Genomic DNA, 20,960 nt, shown 5'->3' with positions numbered 1-20,960 from the left:
TTGCTTTTGTTTCTCTTAATCTTTTATTCAAGCCTGGTACTATGTTTTAGCTTTGTATCCATAGTCACTTTCTTTTTATATATAAAACTGTATTTTCCGCATTTTATAAGAAGACTCAACCAAATTAATATCAAAGAATGTTCCATATGAATAAAAAAAGCTGTTAAAGCCAGTGGATTTCTATCAGTGATTTGATTACGCATCCAACACGGCAGTGCCTGCCTTCTTCAGGAACATTTGTTCTAAATTAATCTTTTCCCATGGGGATTTTTAATAAGTTTTTGTCAAAGACGATATGAATCGAAACATAACGTGGGAGTGGGTGGGTGCTAACGTGTTCTTTTTTGGCTTTTTTTAATTCTGTGATCGGCTGAGATTTCTTTGCAGAATTTTGAGTAATGTAGTTTTTCATCAGGGATTACAATTAAACACAATTATAAAAAAATATATATATTAAAAAATATATATAAACCATGGATTAACAATTTAATAAAAAGCCAATTCCCCACGGAGAAAGTGAATGGGATTTGTAGCTCTAGACCCTGACTGTTTGTACTCTATTCAGTTAACGTTGATCATTCAGTTACACTGTCTCAAGATATTAATTTTATTCATGTTTGATTTAAGATATATGATAGCAGGAATTTAAAAAAGCAAATTCTCGAAGAGTACAAAAGACACATAATACATTTACTCAACATTGCTGCATCAGTGGGATTTTTTCCCAGTCTGCTCATAGTTTGGCAATGACTTTAAATTTCTTGGGTTGAAGAACCATATTAAACTTGCCCTGGAGATCAGGCAGAGGCTGAGCAGCGGGCATCTCTAGGATGTTACCTGGTGTCTTGGAGAACCACATGAGGGATGAGAAGTGGGCAGACGGATCAGATCCTCAGACCCTCTCTAATAGTGGCCTTGAGATTCCCTCTGTCACTGAGCTGAGGGTGTTTCCCAGTCTTATTGTCCAGCTCCTGCTGAATCTTTCTCTGCACCTAATGTCAAATGCAACGAATATCTACAAAGTTTCATTACAAGAAAACTGTAACTGATTCAGTAAAGCCAGTCGTAAGCATATTTATTTACCGGTGGCTTATGGACAAGGTATAATCACTGACCATTTCAGGACAGTGGTAGTGGTCTCCACCCCAGCCCAGAGGATGTCCCCCACAGTCATGAGCACGTGGTCTTCAGTTAAACCAACATAATCATGAGTGCTGCTGGTGTTGTTATACTCTGAGCTGCGTTTGGCCCTCAGAAGTGCATCCAGAGATCCCGCTGGACGTTATCACTGTAATACACCTGTAGATGGAGACAAATCCCAGGTTATTGAATAAGAAATCATATTTAAGCACTGGCTTTTTTTCTAAAATGCACTTTGGAATACAATGACAGCTGCTGTTTGTTGAGTCTGCATTAAAATTCATATATGTGTTGAAATGTTACACTCCATCTAAAACTGTTTTACAATTATTATTCACATCTTTTACGGACTCATGTTAATTAAAACCAGGGAATATTCAGAATATTAATTTGTATTTTTGTAATAGTGAATATGCACATTTACCTTGTGTTCCTCATATTTCTTTTGAAGCAGTTTGACTCTGATTGAAAAACATTGTCTCAAGATTTTGAGGTCTTTATTTGGGAATATTTTGGAGGAAAATACATATTTATTAGAATGCAAAGCATAAGACGAAAAATTATTTTAAGAGAGCTTAGGTAACTAACCAGCAACTACTAAGAAAGTGGAGTGCCAGAATTGCGGTTTAGATGTTTGGGGTCAGTAAGATTTTAAAGAAATCAATAAATTTATTCTGCATGCAAAAGTGACAGTAAAATCAGGTTGGCCAGAGTGATACTCACTTATCTTCTCAATAGAAACTGAACCTTCGAGTTAACAAGTCTATTGTAACCTTAAAGACAAATATATAAAGTAAACATAAAAAGAAAAAAAAATGCATATTTTAGTGAAATTCAGATGGTGATGAAAGTGATGCAGTTTATTTACAGTTCGTGGCCTTCCTGCTTATATTTTTCCTTTTTTGATCAGGGCCTCTTTTACATGATGGTGGTTGATCAGTGTTGTGCAGTGAGGGGAGGCTTGGAGGAGATCTGTCACCTGGCACAGATCCATTCGTCTTCCTTTTGAGATACGTTACTGCAGAGAACAGGAATGAACAGAGAAGCCATGGCAGGATGAGTGGGTCAGACATTGTAAGCTACATTCAACCCATCTTCAAATCAGCACTGCTCATATGAGTAAGGCAACGGGACATTTTTTATGCAAATTCTTCAATACCACTTTCTTGACCCAGAAATAGTTTTGCTCTTTAGCTATCTAAGTTTCATCGGGGCTGTTTTCAACAAAGCTGCTGATTGGTTCCCCACATTCAAAGATGCATAAATGTGCATGTGAGCACAGCCAAATTTTTGTTTTCTTATTTTTATTTTATTTATTTTTTTGGACATTTACCTGCAATTTCCAGCAAACCTTTCTTTTAAATTTTTAGCTTAACTTTAAAAAAAAAACATATATTTCTTTTGGAGCTTGCAGAAACACTGTGGCATGCAGTAATGCTCTACATATGATAAATGCCACTTTCCACAAATAATATACAAAATTAGGCTTGAAAGTCTTAAAAACAAAATAGCCTTTTTGATAAACACTCAGATAAAGGAGATGCTTAATCTTTGGAAAAAGATGATCATTAATATAGGTTGAACTTTTATACTTGGCTTGGAAGTTTAGAGTCTAAACTTTTTTTGCACACATTAAATCCGTTTTTTTTTCTAGAATATTTACATTAAGCATTAAATAATAATATTAAATAAATGTCAAAATTACATAGGAAAAAAAATGTATATTATAAAATTATATTTATAAATTTAAAATAAATAAAACATACTACAAATGGAGGTTTAGTCACTAATAGCAGGCCATTTTAAATAGCCTAAACAGACAAATAATCTTTTTTCTTACAAAAACAGGATTTAAATCGGCAAACTGTAAAACAGCTACTTTAGATTTAAATAATTGTTTATATTTCATAAAGCAAGGTAAGTTTATTTAGGCTATAGCATATTTCACACACAATGGTAATTCAAAGTGCTTTACACAAAAATGAATCAAAATAAAAAAGAATCACGACAATAAAAGCGAAGAATAAAAATATTAAAATTATTTAAAATTAATTAAAATAGTTAAGCATAAAAAACGAGGATAGCCTAAAAAAATCACATAACAAATATGGAATGAATATGAAATGTGCTACTGTAAGCTGTGAGGTGGCTTGACTTAACGTTTCTAAATCTGAAGTGCCTTGTTATTAAATGTATGCCTTTTTTCTATTCTTTTTTTAAGTAACTAAACATCTTCCCCATCCTCTCGTCCGTGTTATTCGCGTTTATATTTGAAATTGTCCCTCGCCTGGTGCCGTAGTAAACAGTGATGGCTTCCTCCGAGACGCAGCCTCGCTTCGGTCAATCTGTTAAAGGTTTATTGTCTGATAAAGTCACTTCTTGCAGTGGAGATGTGATCGCTCTAACCCGTCAGATGTTGAAAGCATCCAGGAGCCAAGAAGTAAATATACGAAACGTTATATTGTTTGATTAAGGGGAGATATTTGCTCGACTATCTGTTTCCTCCTTACAGTAGTTACTCTCCGGTGACAAGCCTCAAAACTAAGTATATCTTGGGTATTATAGCCCAAAGATTGGCATCATGATGTTAAGGCATGCTGTCATATCCAGTTGACGCAGATGAATGTAGTTAACTCATAAAATTAACAGTGGTTTCTTCTACTTTACAGCTACTCAGTCAGGCAGCGAGAAATATGGTAATTCAAGAAGATGCAATTCTGCATTCTGAAGATGTAAGTGATATAAAGGGGAAAATATTTTCTTTATAACAGTTTTTTTTAAGTTTTAAAAGACTACATAAAATGTAACAGTATAATATAAATATATAAATAATAATATAACATATAAATAACAGTTCTCACATTTCATATCTACCAGTAATATTTCTTGATGATATTTAAAACCTTAGTTTTATGAATTATGATTATTGTAGAGGGCAAATAAAGCAATACAGTACAATATGATTATGTACAATTAAACAGTCCTCTGAAAAAAAAGTGGTGTATGGATAATCAATTAAACAGAAGCTACCGATTATCTATTAAATTGAATCTTATTAAATCTTGAAATATTAGTAAGTATATTAAAATGATTCTTCTTACATTTACTTTATTAAAATCAATAAAGATCAAAGGCATATGCACAACAACATGATGTAGGACACTTTTAGGATCATACTAAAGTGTTTTAATTGCTAAAAAAAAAAGCATGAACTATCAATCAGAGGCAGAAGGCATGATGTAATAGATTGTTTACAACTGAATTTTCAGTTTTTATCATGCTGATAATTTAGAGGCCTTAGAATTTAATGTATCAAATATGATACAGTAAGCTACTTGTAGTCTATTTCATGTTTAGTAAAACAGATTTAACTTCCCCAAGTATCTTTATTCTAACAGAGTCTGCGGAAGATGTCTATTATAACAACCCACTTGCAGTATCAGTAAGTAGACGAGTATACATACAGTACATACTGCATTTATCTGCATTAATATCTTGTAGAGTACTAGTAAAAGGAAACACTTGTGTATCTCATAAGCTTAAATACTTTTTGGACCCATAGGATGTTTTGTATAATTTTGTACATTAATAAAAATTGTGCCTTTGTTTGAATTCCATTTTCATTTTTGTTTAACCTTTTTGGTCACTACATAATTCCTTTACTTTCATTTGCGTTATTTCATAGTTTTTTACTAAATAAAAGGGAACTGAAATCTGTCTGAAATCTAATATATTTCTATATCTTTTAAATCCAGGCAAGAGGCCATTGAAAAGAAGTAAGTCATTATATTAAGGTCATTCAAATTATTTAATAATTGCTTTTTTTTAATGTTTTAAACATTTAAACATTTGGTAACTCTTTATCTGTAATGTCTCTCACAGTGTAGAACATTCCAGAACCCTGCAGGACCAGCTCAAACACTTGATGAGATAATGGAGCCCTTATTTTTCATTGATTTTTTTCTTTTAAAAAGTCGATCAAATCTTTTTTTTTTTTTTTTTTGAGACTGCAAATTATAGCTTATTGCATAGCAGATTGCTATTAAAAGAAAAGAAAGATTGTTTCCAGTATTCATATTTGTCTTTTGAAATGATACAATGTCAAATGTCAAAACAATATGCTCTGTTTTTGTCTCATTTTTAAGCCTACGTTTCTGTAAGAATATTTGCTTTTAGACTTTTAAATCTTGTATAGTGAAAATTTCCCAATTTACTGTACAAATCTTGTTAATTTATTTATGTCTTGTTTTATGTTGTTATTTTTGTTCCAGATTTACTTGAATATATTTGTATAAAATGTTACACAGAATCGTTTCTGCAAATTTTGTTTTAGTTCTTGGAGCAGCTTTATTAAATGTTTGTGGAAAACTAAAGTAAATGAATGAAACGTGTCCTATGTTGAAAGTCCAACACATTGATATGTGACAAAGTTTATCCCACATGCAATATCAGCAGCTCCTCTGCAAGGGCAAGCAGATGGATGTCCTAGACCTAGCAAGGTCTTGAGCATAACTATTCACTTCAACTAAGGTTTGACTTGTGTGTCTGCAAGATATAACCATGAGCATCAGTGTCTGCTGGTTTAAACATTGCTATACATTGGATGGTAACAACCGCATTTATAATATATGTACAGAATTAAATATATATATATATATATATATATATATATATATATAATAAAGAACATTATACAAGAAAATGAAAGAAATGGAAAATTCTGGGCAAAAAAAATATTAGTTATGCAATATTAACAGTTGTAATAACTAACAAAGATTAATTTTAAGTTCTTGGTAAATGGTATTGCGCTATGCACTTTTGCCTATTCACATTCACATTATCATGGGAGACCTTGAATTGTAAAGAATGAGCTGTACTTCCCCAGTCAAACTTATCAGTACCCAAGGTATAATAATGAAGTCTTGCAATCTGCCAAGAGCTTGTGTAAAAGCAAGTCTTGAGTTAATCATTACTATTAGGAAGTTTTTCAAAAGGATGATGTCTTATAGAGTAACATATACAAAATATGTACATTCACATAAATTATGTAGAATGTACATAGCAATACCTCAAAGCAACATTGAGTGCTTTCTCACACAATGAAAATCCCCAATTTAAGAAAATGCCCTTTTAGCTTAGCATACAGTTCTGCAACATCTTGCACATTTTACAATTTTACATTGCCCTGTTTAACTATGCCAGTAACCTACAAGTGGTATTGATTTCCAGAAAGGGGATGGTCAAGTCAATGTGTTATTGTCAGGGGTTTGGCTCCCTCTATTGGCAAAACAGGCAAATACATTTCCACATAGGCTTTAGTGACTACAAGGATGCAATAATGCAAGGATACATACCTAATGTCTATATATTATTTTATATATATTCATACTGATCACCTGCTGTCTTCTCATATGAACTAATAGAAATGCAAACAGTTTTCCATTATCATTTAAAACAAGGAAGAGCAAGAAAGATGCACACTAAACTCTCTCTCTCACTTTCTCTCTCTGCATTTTAATTTTACATCGAAAAGCTTTTACATTTGTACTGGTTTAGAATCCAGTTTTGTCATTTGTAAAGTTTTTCCATATAAATATTAAGATTACAAATACTTTCTGTGCTTTTTTCGTTTAGTGAATAAACTATATATATATATATATATATATATATATATATATATATATATATATATATATATATATATATATATATATATATATATATATATATATATAGGCCTACTTAACCTTAATATAAAATAGTCAAAATAATAGATTTAGAATGATTCATCTCATTCCATATTATATAAATAGTTCTAAATATAACGTTAATGTTTTTTTAATCGTTTTGTCATGTAGTGACCAAAAGGTGACAAAATAAGGGCAATTTAAAATCCCCATTTGATTTGCTATTACATTTAGTGTTTCTATGAAGGGATTAAGAACAAACTTTCTGGACTGCTTGTGTAAAGTGTCAAAATGAACGCATGAATAAAGGCAATACGTGCTCGTTTATCTGGCACAGACGCACACGCGCTCACAAGCAAGTACAAACCGAATCTTTTTTTTCTGTCCAATAATATAATTTAGCCTACTAAATCCGTAATGTTGTTTATTCTCTGTATGACATGACAATACGTTAAAGCAATGTTTTGAGCTGTAGTTTCAAAGGAGACATACCGTTGGCCCCCGGTGACTACTCCCACCGTAGATGTACTGCTAACTTTACCCGCTGATTGGTCTTTGGATACACCCACTACCGCGTTTAAGCCCGATAGCACCGCCTCTTCTCCGACATTTCGCGCGATGTCATTGGATACACCCGGTCTCAATTTGCAAACGCGGCCTGATTGGTCAAAATGAACGTCCGTCCGTGGTCATCTGTCTGTACTCACAAGCAGTTCACATAGAGCGTGCTGCTGTTGTGTCATAGTGGTGCAGAGAGGCAGCGATACGCGGTGAGTAATGCCTGCCTTGCTGCTTGATGTCAGGACGGCTGTAGAGAGGATGAAGGCGGACGAGGATTCTCTCTGACCGTAGCATCCTACATTCATTGACTAAAGCCTGCCCATTGTCAACATGGCAGAGCAATGGACCGCAGTGCCCACTTCTAATATGGCGGCGCTGAACCGGGCTAGATCATTGACTGTTATATTCTTAATTGTCAGCAGTTGTCTGATCAGTAGCATTGATGGCAAGGACGCGCCAGAAGAGACTGTCATCATTGGCCTCCGGCTCGAGGACACCGACGAGGTGTCGTTTATGGACAGAGGCTTTTTGCGCGTCAGCGAGCGCTCTCGTGTCAGGCTGAGGGTCTATGGGCAAAACATCAACAACGAGACGTGGTCCAAACTCGCCTTCACGGAACACAGCATCAGCAGCGCACATGTGGAGAGCACGAGCCCCGGAGACGCACCTGCCACACATCCCTGCGGCATCCGATCCTCCGATATCATCATCCTTCCCAACGTGGAGGTTAACAGAAAGACATCTGGGATTATTGAATTAGAGGTGAAACCTTTGCGGAAAACAGAGAAGAGTAAAGTGTATTACCTGTGCATCGCCGCCATCACACCTGGCGCGCAGGACTCGTGGTCCGAGAACACCTGGGTTTATCACGAGGGGCTTGACACTAAAGTGATCGTGGTGGAGGAAAAAAAGTTCCTGCTGCCTTTCTGGCTGCAGGTGATCTTTATTGCCATGTTGTTGTGTTTGTCCGGCATGTTCAGCGGGCTGAATCTAGGACTGATGGCGCTGGATCCCATGGAGCTCCGGATTATCCAAAACTGCGGGACAGAGAAGGAGAAGAATTACGCGAAGAGAATCGAGCCAGTCCGAAGCCAAGGAAACTACCTTCTCTGCTCTTTGCTCCTGGGAAATGTTTTGGTCAATACCACTTTGACTATTCTGCTCGATGACATCGCTGGATCAGGGCTGATTGCTGTAGTGGTGTCTACTATAGGAATTGTGATTTTTGGAGAGATCGTGCCACAAGCCATCTGCTCCAGGCATGGGCTCGCCGTGGGCGCAAACACTATACTCCTGACTAAATTTTTCATGATCCTCACTTTCCCTGCATCATATCCCGTCAGTAAACTCCTGGACCACGTGCTGGGGCAGGAGATCGGCACTGTGTACAACAGAGAGAAGCTTCTGGAGATGCTCAGGGTGACAGATCCGTATAATGACCTGGTCAAAGAGGAGCTCAACATCATCCAGGGAGCTCTGGAGCTCAGGACTAAAACTGTGGAGGATGTCATGACGCCTTTGCAAGACTGTTTCATGATTGGTGCTGATACCATCCTTGACTTCAACACCATGTCTGAGATCATGGAGAGCGGCTACACACGTATACCTGTGTATGCGGGTGAAAGATGTCATATTGTGGACTTGCTGTTAGTCAAGGACTTGGCCTTTGTGGATCCAGATGACTGTACGCCATTGAAAACCATCACCAAGTTCTATAGCCACCCTCTGCATTTTGTCTTCAATGATACAAAGCTGGATGCCATGCTCGAGGAGTTTAAAAAGGGTAAGTTGTATACAGTGCATTGTTTGTTAAAGCTACACCTTGAGGAATTTAGCTATATAATAATACAAGGATGCTTGAGGACTAACGGGGGAAAGGTTAGAATGATTCCAAGGGCCGGCCGAGTTAGAGTTTTAACTGAGGGAGACCCCCATCGTGGAGGGGGACTGAGTCAATATACTGTTCAGGGGGCCCAGAAACGATAGTACCCTTATGGTACCTGTCTCTGAGTTGTGGAGTTAAATGAGGATAGTTCAAGAAGAGTGAATTTAAACTTCACCGTCAGTGATGCAAACGGGTCTCTGACTTTGATAAACACTGTAAAAAATGTATGAGCTATCTATAAAAAATAATGGTAACAATATTACATTGAATATTTTTGAGTTGTTTTTAAGGCTTGGTTTTTTATTTTTATTTAATTTTTTTATGGAATGTACCTGAATAAATCATGTAAAATCTCCTAAAGTATTTAATCTATGAAACAATTATTTTTATATTAGTGAAATGTGCTCATTTATTCTCAAAAGTCTGTGATTTATTCTCTTCTACACAATGGTAATGACAGAAACTTCTGTCAGACATGCAGATGTAAAACATAACTGAACATTAAACATTAATAGATGTTTCCCTTTACTCAAAAACACATGAAGTAGCACTTAATTTCAGTATTTACTCTCCATATTCAGCCATATGCAAAATGTGCTGGGAACTAACAATCACCACCAAAATAACTAATTATCTTAAAATAAATAGGTTGCCTTTATTCCTTATTTTTTCCCCATTTAATCCGTTCCTAAATTCAAGCCTCAAAACTGCTTAGGTTTCCTAAAAAAAATATTGGTTTTATTAGAGCAAAGTTTATTAGAGTAAACATAAGTAGATATAACCTAATATTTTATTGTTCAACATCACACATATTGTGTGTGGGGTCTGAAATCTTGACATGCCTAGTAGTTAACATCATGATGGTACTGCTTTTCTGTCATAAAAATATGTAAAAAAAACTATTGACTTAACCACAACAAGAATAGCAATGTACAGTGAGAGCATGTCACTTGCGTGAGTCTCGCGCAGGTTGCGTGAGAATTGGTAGCCCTGCATTACATGCGTATTTGAATGGGTAAATTAGTTTTAGTTAAAGTGTGTCTTAGTAGGTTTAGTCAGTTATTTCAATGTAGGAGCCAGTTTGAGTTGAAGAAGTCTGCCTTCAATGGTAATTTTCAAACACGCTGTCTCCCAGCTGCGGACACAGACCATAGTAGGACCGCGGCCCAACATTCCACAAATTGCGGCTCAACAGGAAATGGACTTAACCAGATTTGGGCAACAATTGAGGTATGTGTAGTACAGTGTTGAGCTTGAGTCCATCAACAAAGCCTGTCTTAGAAGCCCCCACATCTCCTGTGTAGGACTCCATATCACCCACATAAGCCTTCCTCTCCCTGTCTTTGTTGTAACTCGGCATACCTTTCAAACTGTGTTTACGCAACACAAAAGTAGTGATATGCTGTTATGGCGAAAGCAAATTGTCACCTGATGTATCAAAGGGCAAGTGACCATCAAGTTGCTGGTCTCTGATGGTCTATATTCTTTATAATGGCACCTTATTCTAGGTTCCTCTTGGATATTATGTGTCTGTACTGTAATTTCCAGGCTATTTGTTTTTGGCTGTAGTATTTTGTACTCCACTGTTCTTTATTGCTTGATTTCAGGTTGTTTCTTGTTACGTAAACAGCTTTGATTGTGGCTTTTTTTTATTCTTGGCTTCCCTAGTTTAAGAAAATGACTTTCCAGGAATGAGAGATTTTTGCCTTCATAATGTTGTGGGCTTGGAATGTGTAATCTTGTAAGCAGGGCCAGGAATTCACAGGGTTAATTGATGTCTATGTTGACCAAACAAGGCACATTTGGCAGACTTAAACATAAATCGTGTTATAAACAAGATAAAGCCACTAGTTTCCAGTAAAGGCTCTTTTAAAGAATTATGCATTGTTGTTACAGCTGAGCAGTAAACCGATACAGGAAAAGAGACAAAGTTGTGTGGATATAAATTGTATAAATATATTTATACATTTATTGTATGTTATATTATGAATATTATATCATAAAGTATATTATGTTATGAATAATATACACTATTCTTAACAATTATTATTTATTTTTTTTACTTTTAAGTCTTTTCCTTGGGAACCTAAAGTCATTTTACTGTTTTATAAATGCACTATATATAAAAAGACACATCAGTCTTGTTAAGTGCCTGCAACATTTGTAAGATGTTCCAGTGAAGCATCACAGATGTGCCACCCACAGTCCCATCAACTATTTATAGGGAAATTCCATTATGGAAAAAAAATATCTAAGGAAAACCTCATTCCATAAATAAGGTGGGAATGTACAAAATCTGTCTTTTTGTGTTGTCTAGAAACTGTGTGTTCTGTTCACTTGATCCCAAATGTTTAATATATAAGGCCATTCTGGAAAGCATCCCTCAAAAAATGCTTGTTGATTGACAGCCATGTCTTAAGCATAGAAAGGAAATGTCTTATTCTTACATGGCAGAGGTCATATGTGACCCTGGACCAAAAAAATGGTCTTAAGTCACTGGGGTATATTTGTAGCAATACCCAAAAATAGATTGTATGGGTCAAAATGATTGATTTTTCTTTTATGCAAAAAATCATTAGGATATTAAGTAAAGATCATGTTCCATGAAGATATTTTGTAAATTTCCTATTGTAAATAAATCAAAACTTAATTTTTGATTAGTAATATGCATTGCTAAGAACTTCATTTGGACAACTTTAAAGGGGATTTTCTCAATATTTTGATTTCTCTACATCCTCAGATTCCAGATTTCCAAATAGTTGAATCTAGGCCAAATATTGCCCTATCCTAACAAATCATACATCAATGGAAAGCTTTTATATGATGTATAAATCTCAATTTTGAATGGACGTTTATGACTGGCTTTGTGGTCACATACAAACACATATATATATATATATATATATATATATGTATGTAAGCAGAAAGAAGAAATCACCAAATCAGCCTATTAGAATGATTTCTGAAGGATCATATGACACTGAAGACTTGAGCAATGGCCAATGCCATCACAGGAATAAATTACAGTATAAAATATATTAAGTTAGTGCTATATTTTTGATCAAATAAATGGAACGTAACTCTGAACTCAAGTGCTTTAGGTGGAGCTCATAAAAACTAGAAAGGTGATAGAACATTATGCTATTTGAATAAACTTCAAATATCTCCTCAAAGTGGTCAAAATTAAACCGTCAAATACTTTTTGGTATTTGCTGTTAAAGCCTCTGTGACACTGTGTGGGAATTTCTTGGAAACTCAAAACAATGGCCCTTCTTCTCCAAATTCTTTGGATATAAGATCTACTTGTGTTCTCGGTTTGGCTGTAACTGGACTGAACCAATGAAAGATCATTTATTGTGTCTTATTTGGTTCATGTGTTGAGGAGTGACTGTTTAAACTCTCTTAAGATAAGACAGATCAGGGGTGAGAGATGTGGGCGGCCTAGACTGTAACAAAGCAGTTTTTTATTTACAAAATAATCTTATTTTCCCAATGTTTTAAAGTCATGCTGGTTTTAAATGGAAACAAACCTATATTTCCTCAGGCGAGTAATGGTGCTTACTGATTCCACCAGGCTTGAAACAGACCTGACGTACCTTCAACCAAGCACAGGGTAAAGAACGATCTGTCAGTCATTAACCCGGGTCTCTCTGCCACCCAGTAGTTTTTTAAAGAAACTGCTTCTCTTTTTTTGCTTCTATATACTGGTATTTATGGAAAAGTTTTATACGGACACCCTTCATAATGAATTGCTACACTGCCATGCCGGTGAGAGCATCGCCCAAGTGGAATGGAAACTTCATTTCAGATCTAATATTAGCTCTGGCTCCGGAAAATTCCTTTTAAATGATCTCTAGCTGAGAAACAGGAAAATCATTTTCTTTAAAGTTCTGGTTGACAGTGCTGGGCAGGATTTTTTAAAGCAGCTTAACAAGGAGGTCCTGGGAAAACAGATGTGGAACCATGAGAGATTTGCTAAGAAAACGCAATGGATCGTTGTCTGACGAATTCCAAGAAGCTTATGTTTGAATAGTCACAACTGTCAAATAATAGCTGTCTCATAGTTTTTAGTAAGCATGCATGGCATATTTTAATCATGACCCAACAGAACTGTGATTCTGTGGGGCTTAGTGGATTTATGGTTGTTGAGGGTACAGGGGGACCACCATGTTCAAAATGATCTCTGGAGATACCCCATAAACTCGTAGTGTAACTGTATTTGGTTTTTGCCCTGGCAGGTAAATCCCATCTGGCCATTGTCCAAAGAGTGAATAACGAAGGAGAGGGAGACCCGTTCTATGAAGTCCTGGGCATCGTCACGCTAGAGGACGTCATTGAGGAAATAATCAAATCTGAGATTCTAGATGAGACAGACTTGTACAGTGAGTAACATTTACATTTGTAAATCCGGCTGATACTATTATCCAAACCTATGAGTTTATTTATTCATTTATTTTATTCTGTTTATTCCACCTATTGGTGATTGACTTTACACTCATTAAAAACATTTTCCTTTCTTTAACACAATTTAATTGACACCATGTCAATCTGTTATTCCCCAATCCAAGCTGACAACAAGACAAAAAAGAGGATAGCTCACAGAGAGAGGAAACAGGACTTCTCCGCTTTCAAACCCACAGATAATGAGTTGAGGGTCAAAATATCACCGCAGCTTCTTCTAGCCGCACTGCGTTTCCTGGCAACTGGTACTGATGTACAGCATGTAACTACATGTGTCTCTGTGTTTTCTTTTAATAATTAAGAATGCGATCACAAATTTGTATATCATTCTTAAACCCATTTTTTTTTCTCTTCCCCCCCAGAAGTGGAATCTTTTAGTACGGCTCAGATGTCAGAGAAAATCCTCCTGCGCTTGCTGAAACATCCTAACGTCATCCAGGAACTCAAATATGACGACAAGAACAAGAAGATGTCAGAGCACTACCTCTTTCACCGCAACAAGCCTGTGGACTACTTCATCCTCATCTTGCAGGTACGAGTTCTGATTGAGAGGTCACAGACTTTGCAGACTATGAGCATGATAGTCTTGCCTTCACAGAACTGAAATCTTGAAGCTTTGTTCCAAAACCTAGACAGCTGCATACTTGGACAGCATTTTATAAGTTCACTCCTGTAGAAAAGGCTCGGTCGACTCCTCATTTTGAACAAAGTTAATTCAATGTCTTTGTTTGGCTACAGGGTAAGGTGGAGGTTGAGGCTGGAAAGGAGGGGATGAAGTTTGAAGCTGGTGCCTTCTCTTATTATGGAGTGCTGGCTTTAACCTCCTCACCAGGTCTGAATGATAGATTATGGTGCTTCTTGCACACCCCTAAATGTCAGGATTTCGATGAAAATGACTGATCATATAATGATTTTATGAAATGTGTGGTGTTTGGTGATGAAAGAAAGAGTCTCATCTCCTAAGTTTTGACGTTGTTTCATATGGTTGGTTGATTTCTTCTTTTTATACAACTCTTTCTGCCAAATCATGCATGACGTTGTTTGCTCTCAGATAAATTATCCATGCTTCTGACTCTCTTTAATCAATCACATTATGTAAATGCACATTATGCAAATGATTACTCTTTTGATTCTTGATGGAATTCTGTGTAAATCATATTTTCTTCCTTATGATTTCCTTTTATCTTTCCATTCTTTTCTCTTTATTTTTTCCTCCATTCCCTTTGCTCTCCAGTTCCTCTCTCCTTGTCTCGAACATTTGTGGTGAGCAGGGCAGAATCACTGGCAGGATCTCCAGGTACCGCACTCGTTTCTTCTCACCTTTCACTCCTTCCTCTGAATCTTCTGTTTTATGTTAAAATCTGAAGATTTGAATGAAGAATTTTCCCTGTCGAAGGTCCTCCATTTCTTTTACAAGGTAACTGTCAGTGATCATGGGAGCCTTTAAGCAATCTGATTAACTGTTTTTTAAATGTTTCTTGAGCAGCAAATCAGCATATTAGTATGATTTCTGAAGGATCATGTGAAACTGAAGACTGGAGTAATGGCTGCTTAAAATTGATATATTAAAATATATTAAATTTGAAAACAGTTCTTTTAAATTATAATAATATTTCACGACATTACTTACCATTAACTGTATTTTACTATTTCATAATATATATATATATATATATATAAAAAATTCTAATCAGATAAATGCAGCCTTGGTGAGACTTCGTTCAAAAACATAAAAACAATCTTACTGACCGGACTGTACAAACAATTTGTTGTTTAATAACTCATTTTCATATGAAGGCAATTGCTTGTGTATATTTTTTATAATTTTGAAAAAAAATCGACACTGTTCAACATCTGACTTTGGGATTATATAGATTCCAGTGTAATGACTGTTAGACTGCTTTGAACTCTTTCTTTAAGAAGTGGAGAACCTAATCTTATTTTGATTAAAAACTCTTCACCTTGCATTATGTGCGAGTTTCTAAGCAGATGTTCCAATCTTAATGATGTCACTTTCTGTCAAAGTTTGGAAACATGTAAAAAGGGAATGGATTGTGTCCATTGTTTTATCAGCTAAACAAAAGTAGCACCAAATGATTTATAGAAGTCATTAGTTAATGGTTGTTTACCCTTATTTATGTGAATTATTTGGCTATGTAAGCAAATCCTCACTGGATTTCTAGTAGAGGAACATCTAAGTCACAATTTAATGGCTGCTACATTACAAATTTGGATTGTAAATAAATTAAGATTAACTTGTTTGTTTAAACACACAAAAGAATTCCACAGCATGGGTCATGAGAGGAGACGGGGCATCTAAACAAAATGAATGGAACATCAGACAAGAATCTTTTGTTTCATTTGTTTACATCACAGCAACACCAGCAGCTGACCACTGACCTGCATGTCACCCTTTATTTGCTATACAGAAAATAAGTCACCTCCACGAGTGTTCGGACTCAACCACTCGGACTCCCTGAACAGGAGTGACCGGATGGAGGTGGTCACTCCCACACTGGGCAGCAGCAACAACCAGCTCAACTCCTTCCTGCAGGTCTACGTGCCAGACTACTCCATGAGAGCCGCCTCTGACCTGCTCTACATCAAGGTCTGAATGCTGCTGAGAATTTATATTGCACTTCTGAACTCAAACTGGTTTATTTGAAATGCATGGAATGAGGCTCACCCTCATATAAAGACAAAAAAACATTTTTTTTGTGTAATATAATACATTTAAATAATGGGCATTTATTTTGTCTTTGCACTAGAGCAGGGATTCCAGAGAGGGAACTGCTAATAATTAATTAAATCATAAATGTTTAAAGTAAATAAATGCATTATAAATAAAACAATCAGAATAAACACTTAACAAGATAAAATATTGTCTTTGTTTACTTGCATGTCTTGTGACCCTTAATTGACTTGTTATTAAATTATTGAAATAATACTTCATGTAAATATTTGAGGTCAGAAAGGTTTGTCTGACAGGAAGGTTTGGGAATCTATACTGAAAAAAAAAAGGAAATGATTTAGTAACTACATTTTTTTTTTTTTAGAATTATAGTCTGTCAATATAAATCTAAGAATATAATGTTATAGAAATATTATATAACTCTCAAGACTTCATTTATTAATTTATATACAATTCTTCACAATGAATGTCCATCTAAAGCAGCTGAAACCATCAAGGAGAAACTCACCACTGAAAGATTTCAGAACACATGTCACAAGAACCTAGAAACAGATTTAATTTCTATTTCCTACTCTTAAAAACTAGAACTGTCAATAGCATCAAACAATTCCATTAAAATAAAACAAAAACGATTCATCTGACCACTTTTGTCTTTAGAAATCTGATTGAAAAAAAAAAGTTTAAATTTCCTTGGATCAACTTATGGACATAAATTAGTGATTCTGTAATTTATTGCATTTGAAATCCATTATGCTCTAGAAATATATTTCTGAAAATCTGTGAATTTCCATAATGCTTCTTTTCAAAGAAACTTAAAAATGATATGAAAATACAACCACATGTGATTTATTCCAGATATTAGCAGTACCACATTACGTCCAAAATAGACTATAGACCAGTATAATCATGTCACATCAACTTTTGTTCTCCCTCTGTTAGGTGTCCCGCCAGCAATATCAGAACGCCCTGATGGCATCTCGCATGGACAAGACGCCCCAGTCCACAGACAGCGAGTTCACCAAGATCGAGTTGACCTTCACAGAGCATCAGGATGGACCACTGGACGAGTCGGCCACTCTTTTGACCACCATCACACACAAACCCAACCACAACGACGGGGCTATTTAACCATCCTCAGAGTAGAGAGATATGGCAAAAGAGAGCAAACGGCTCCGTTAGCCTCTCACGTAGTGAGCGAGAGATCTTCTCGTACACTGGGCAGCTTCACTTTGACATAACGAGTCCTCTCATCATGGTCAATTTCAAAGGGGAACGTACGCAAAGACTACAATGTGAAGCAATGCATGCACTAATGACCTTAACAGCTTTTGTAGGCAGCGGATCAGTCAGGGACCACCACATCATTCTCGCTCGCTCATTCGATCGAGTACAGACACACTTGAATGCACATTTTCACTTCCAAGGAGCAAGGTGACGCCCCACACCACACCTCGACCAGATGGACAAAGAAATAACGGTGCCTTTAGACAGCTCTCGGTTACTGTCAACAAACGAGGTCCCAGAGGCCCCGGGTGACACAGAGCTCTCCAAAATCTTCCATTCGACCCAGGAAGCCTGAGCAGATGCTGCCACAGGTGAGATATCAGCAACCGGGAGGCTTGTAAACACTCGACGGAGATCAATAACACCCAAGCCCTTCGAGAAAAGCCTATCAGAAGAGCCCTCACGACCAAAGACAGTTGGCATAGACAGGATAAAACGGGGCGGCATAATTGTGGGTCCTTTAAGAAAATTTGTTACCCGTAAGCAGGCAAAACGGAATTTGTCTGGACTGTGCCAAATAACACTGACAAATGATTTTAGTGTTTTCTTCTGCCCAGGTTAATCCACGTCACTCACAGATGGGCTTACGTCCAGTGTTTGCAGTACAAAGAAATCAAATGTGTTTACATACGAGGGCCTTTTTCATCTGTATATATAGAAAGTGAGAGCATAAGAGAGATTTTTTTTAACGTAAATCCTGAGGTACAGCGACACCTATTTTAAGGTGAATAGAGTAATACGTCTCATGACTGGTTCCATTTTTATGTACATACGTCGGACCACTTTTTATTAACTATATGTTTTTGACTTTCAGCTTTTGTTGTAATCACGTAATTCTTAATTTTTAAAGAAACATTTTGTATGTCACAACTACTTTTCTTCGGATAGTTGCTAGCTGAATTTAGGACCTCAAAGACACTAGAAGTGTTTTCGTTTTGAAGCGGCAAACCGATCGCTGTATGACATCAGAGTACCGCGAGAGCGATTCGATACAACACTGAGCTGTCTGCTCTCTAATCGCGGTATTTTGATGTCGAACAACGATTGGTCTCCGCACCACAATTTCAGGAACTTACACTGTAACCAGGGGCATCGGACTGGGGGTAAAACCAGTACTGATTACCATTAGGACTGCCTGTGCATAGGGCCCGGGGTCTTGTGCAGCGCCCCTGACTGTAACTTATTTCTCATCTTCAGATTCCACTATTGCTCTTTTAGCTTATTATTTTTCGAAAAGCTATTCATGTAGGACTCTATGTTATGGGATTGTAAAAAAGGTACTTTATGATTTATTGCATTTAAAACAGATAAAAAAATAGGAAACTAATTCAGCATTCATGTATTTATTTTGTTTTACCATGACAAGATTACATCAATGCTCTTGATACAAAGGGGAATGATTCTCTGGCTGCTGTTTTTGTCCGCTGACTGTTGTCTTGACTGAAGCGTAAAGCCGCTGATATCAGGACATTCACGTCTCAAGCGTTTATGTAGCAACCTCTCAGTGCAATAGTGCAACAGCTATGCAGGGACAATCATGACCAATTAATGTGCTCACAGGTAGGACAAAGTATCCCGAAAGTAAACTAGCAGAATTTAATATGAAACTGAGAGGTAGAATAAGTCTGTTAGATTAACACAACTACTGTTAAGGGGCTCGAGATGTGAAATAGTGATTGTTGAACACTAATAAAAGGCTACGGTCAGCATTCCTATTTTCTGTTACACTTACCGCTTATTCAATTTTTTTTCACAATGTGTTGGAAAGAAATGCCCGTTCATTTCACTTAAAGTATTCGGTGATATCCTACAGATCAGATCAGTGTTTTCATGTTGGGTCGCCTGCCTTAGAAAAGAGAGAATGTCTTTAAAAATGTGGTGCTCTAACATGCGTTTTGAGTCTGTCACACTGCTGCTATTTTCAATCTTGAATGTGTTTAGAGATACTGTACAGTCATAAAGAGAGAGTACTATTGTATGCTTACATACTACAAACCAGACAATGCTATATCAGATTTAAATATACATATTATATAAATAATATAATGCAGATGGAATTTGCTATAATAAAACAACTTTTTGTTTGACAACTTTTTGGTTGCCTGCATTTTTTTTTTAAAGGTTTCTTATATTGATCAGATGGTGAAAGATATAATGCTGGACTGGTTCAGGTGTATTATATAGAATGAAACTATATTACGACCCATTTAGATTTTTAAGTTAATGGCAATACTGGTTAACCCATTTTATTTATTTATTTTTTCATGTAGGGTAATGAAAATACCTAGAAAGTGTGACAGTGATATTTTGGTAAATGTGCATATTTTTTTTAGGGTATTTACATATACACATTTGGCAGATGCATTTATCAGAAGAATCTTCTGCTGCATTACAGGCATAAATTATATCATTCATGTTCAGTTTGCTCCCAGTTCCCAGCCCAGGTTTTAAGCATAATACAAGGTCTAGTGAGGAAAATTTTTCCATGATGGTTTTTGAAGATGCAAAGACAGCTATTGTTGAATGACCACAAGGGGATGCTGCATGTCAGGAACTTTATTCTATTCATATGCAACAAGCCAAAGCACTGAAAACCAATCCTGTGTACAATGGGAAACAAAAATGAAAATATTTCTGACTGGAAAGCATTCTGATTTATTTCTATATTAAAACTACAGCAAGATCTAATCCTCACACATTGTCCGTTATAAAAGTTCGTTTTACAGTAAAGCACAACATAAACTTAATACAAACTAAATAAATCTTGCAAGATATGTTGATGAAACAATAGTAAAAGGAAACAATTTGAGCAAGGGATTCACAGGCCTTGCGCTCAAAAATCAAATAAATCCAGAGATTTCAAACAATAAAAAGTACAGATGAATCACATACATACTACACTTCAATATACAGCATATTTAACCTGAAGGAAAAAAACTAAAAATAAACATAGGTGTTTGATTAGGTTAAATATAACACTATCACACATACAGCAACAAAACCAATAATCTTCAACCGCATCTGTGAATTTAAATGAAGGACACTAATAACAGTCTTTGGATATGAAAGCGTCCCTTTACATATTACATTGGAAAGATGACTTTGATTAAACTCTGATTCAAAATCAACAACACTGTTCAAAATAAACCAATACAGTATATATGAGTGGCACATGGTATGGCGTTCCACAGCAGCATGGACCCGTCATAAATTCCCTTTTTGATTTAAAACAATAAAAAAAGGCAAAACC

General features: G+C 36.0%; 2 protein-coding genes, 1 long non-coding RNA gene and 1 pseudogene across 4 annotated transcripts; 3 read left to right on the top strand and 1 right to left on the bottom strand.

Moving 5' to 3' along the window:
* Nucleotides 1-649: 649 nt before the first annotated feature.
* LOC132111139 (steroid 17-alpha-hydroxylase/17,20 lyase-like) lies at nt 650-1,648 on the bottom strand (annotated as a pseudogene).
* A 1,772-nt stretch (nt 1,649-3,420) lies between these two features.
* On the top strand, nt 3,421-5,086 carry LOC132111138 (BLOC-1-related complex subunit 7-like). Its single transcript, XM_059518304.1, has 5 exons — nt 3,421-3,580; nt 3,810-3,872; nt 4,539-4,582; nt 4,896-4,916; nt 5,023-5,086. The coding sequence occupies exons 1-5, from the start codon at nt 3,449-3,451 to the stop codon at nt 5,072-5,074; spliced, it is 312 nt and encodes a 103-aa protein (XP_059374287.1). The 5' UTR covers nt 3,421-3,448; the 3' UTR covers nt 5,075-5,086.
* Nucleotides 5,087-7,521: 2,435 nt separating this feature from the next.
* On the top strand, nt 7,522-18,774 carry LOC132110651 (metal transporter CNNM2-like). 2 transcript variants are annotated; one of them, XM_059517437.1, is made up of 8 exons: nt 7,522-9,171; nt 13,512-13,655; nt 13,842-13,979; nt 14,097-14,266; nt 14,473-14,566; nt 14,969-15,031; nt 16,164-16,342; nt 17,366-18,774. In XM_059517437.1, exons 1-8 carry the CDS (start codon nt 7,719-7,721, stop codon nt 17,552-17,554), a joined length of 2,430 nt encoding a protein of 809 aa, XP_059373420.1. In that variant the 5' UTR covers nt 7,522-7,718; the 3' UTR covers nt 17,555-18,774. The 2 variants fall into 2 exon arrangements, with proteins under 2 accessions (XP_059373420.1, XP_059373421.1); XM_059517438.1 differs by lacking the exon at nt 14,969-15,031.
* A 1,629-nt stretch (nt 18,775-20,403) lies between these two features.
* On the top strand, nt 20,404-20,835 carry LOC132110650 (uncharacterized). The gene is made up of 2 exons (XR_009424668.1): nt 20,404-20,665; nt 20,750-20,835. It is a non-coding gene; the product is annotated as an uncharacterized LOC132110650 (long non-coding RNA).
* The last annotated feature ends 125 nt before the right edge of the window (nt 20,836-20,960 follow it).

Source organism: Carassius carassius, chromosome 30 (genome assembly GCF_963082965.1).
Source record: "Carassius carassius chromosome 30, fCarCar2.1, whole genome shotgun sequence".
NCBI classification, from domain to species: domain Eukaryota; kingdom Metazoa; phylum Chordata; class Actinopteri; order Cypriniformes; family Cyprinidae; genus Carassius; species Carassius carassius.
Note: the sequence above shows the minus strand (reverse complement) of the source record. Positions and strands in the feature narration are given on the sequence as shown.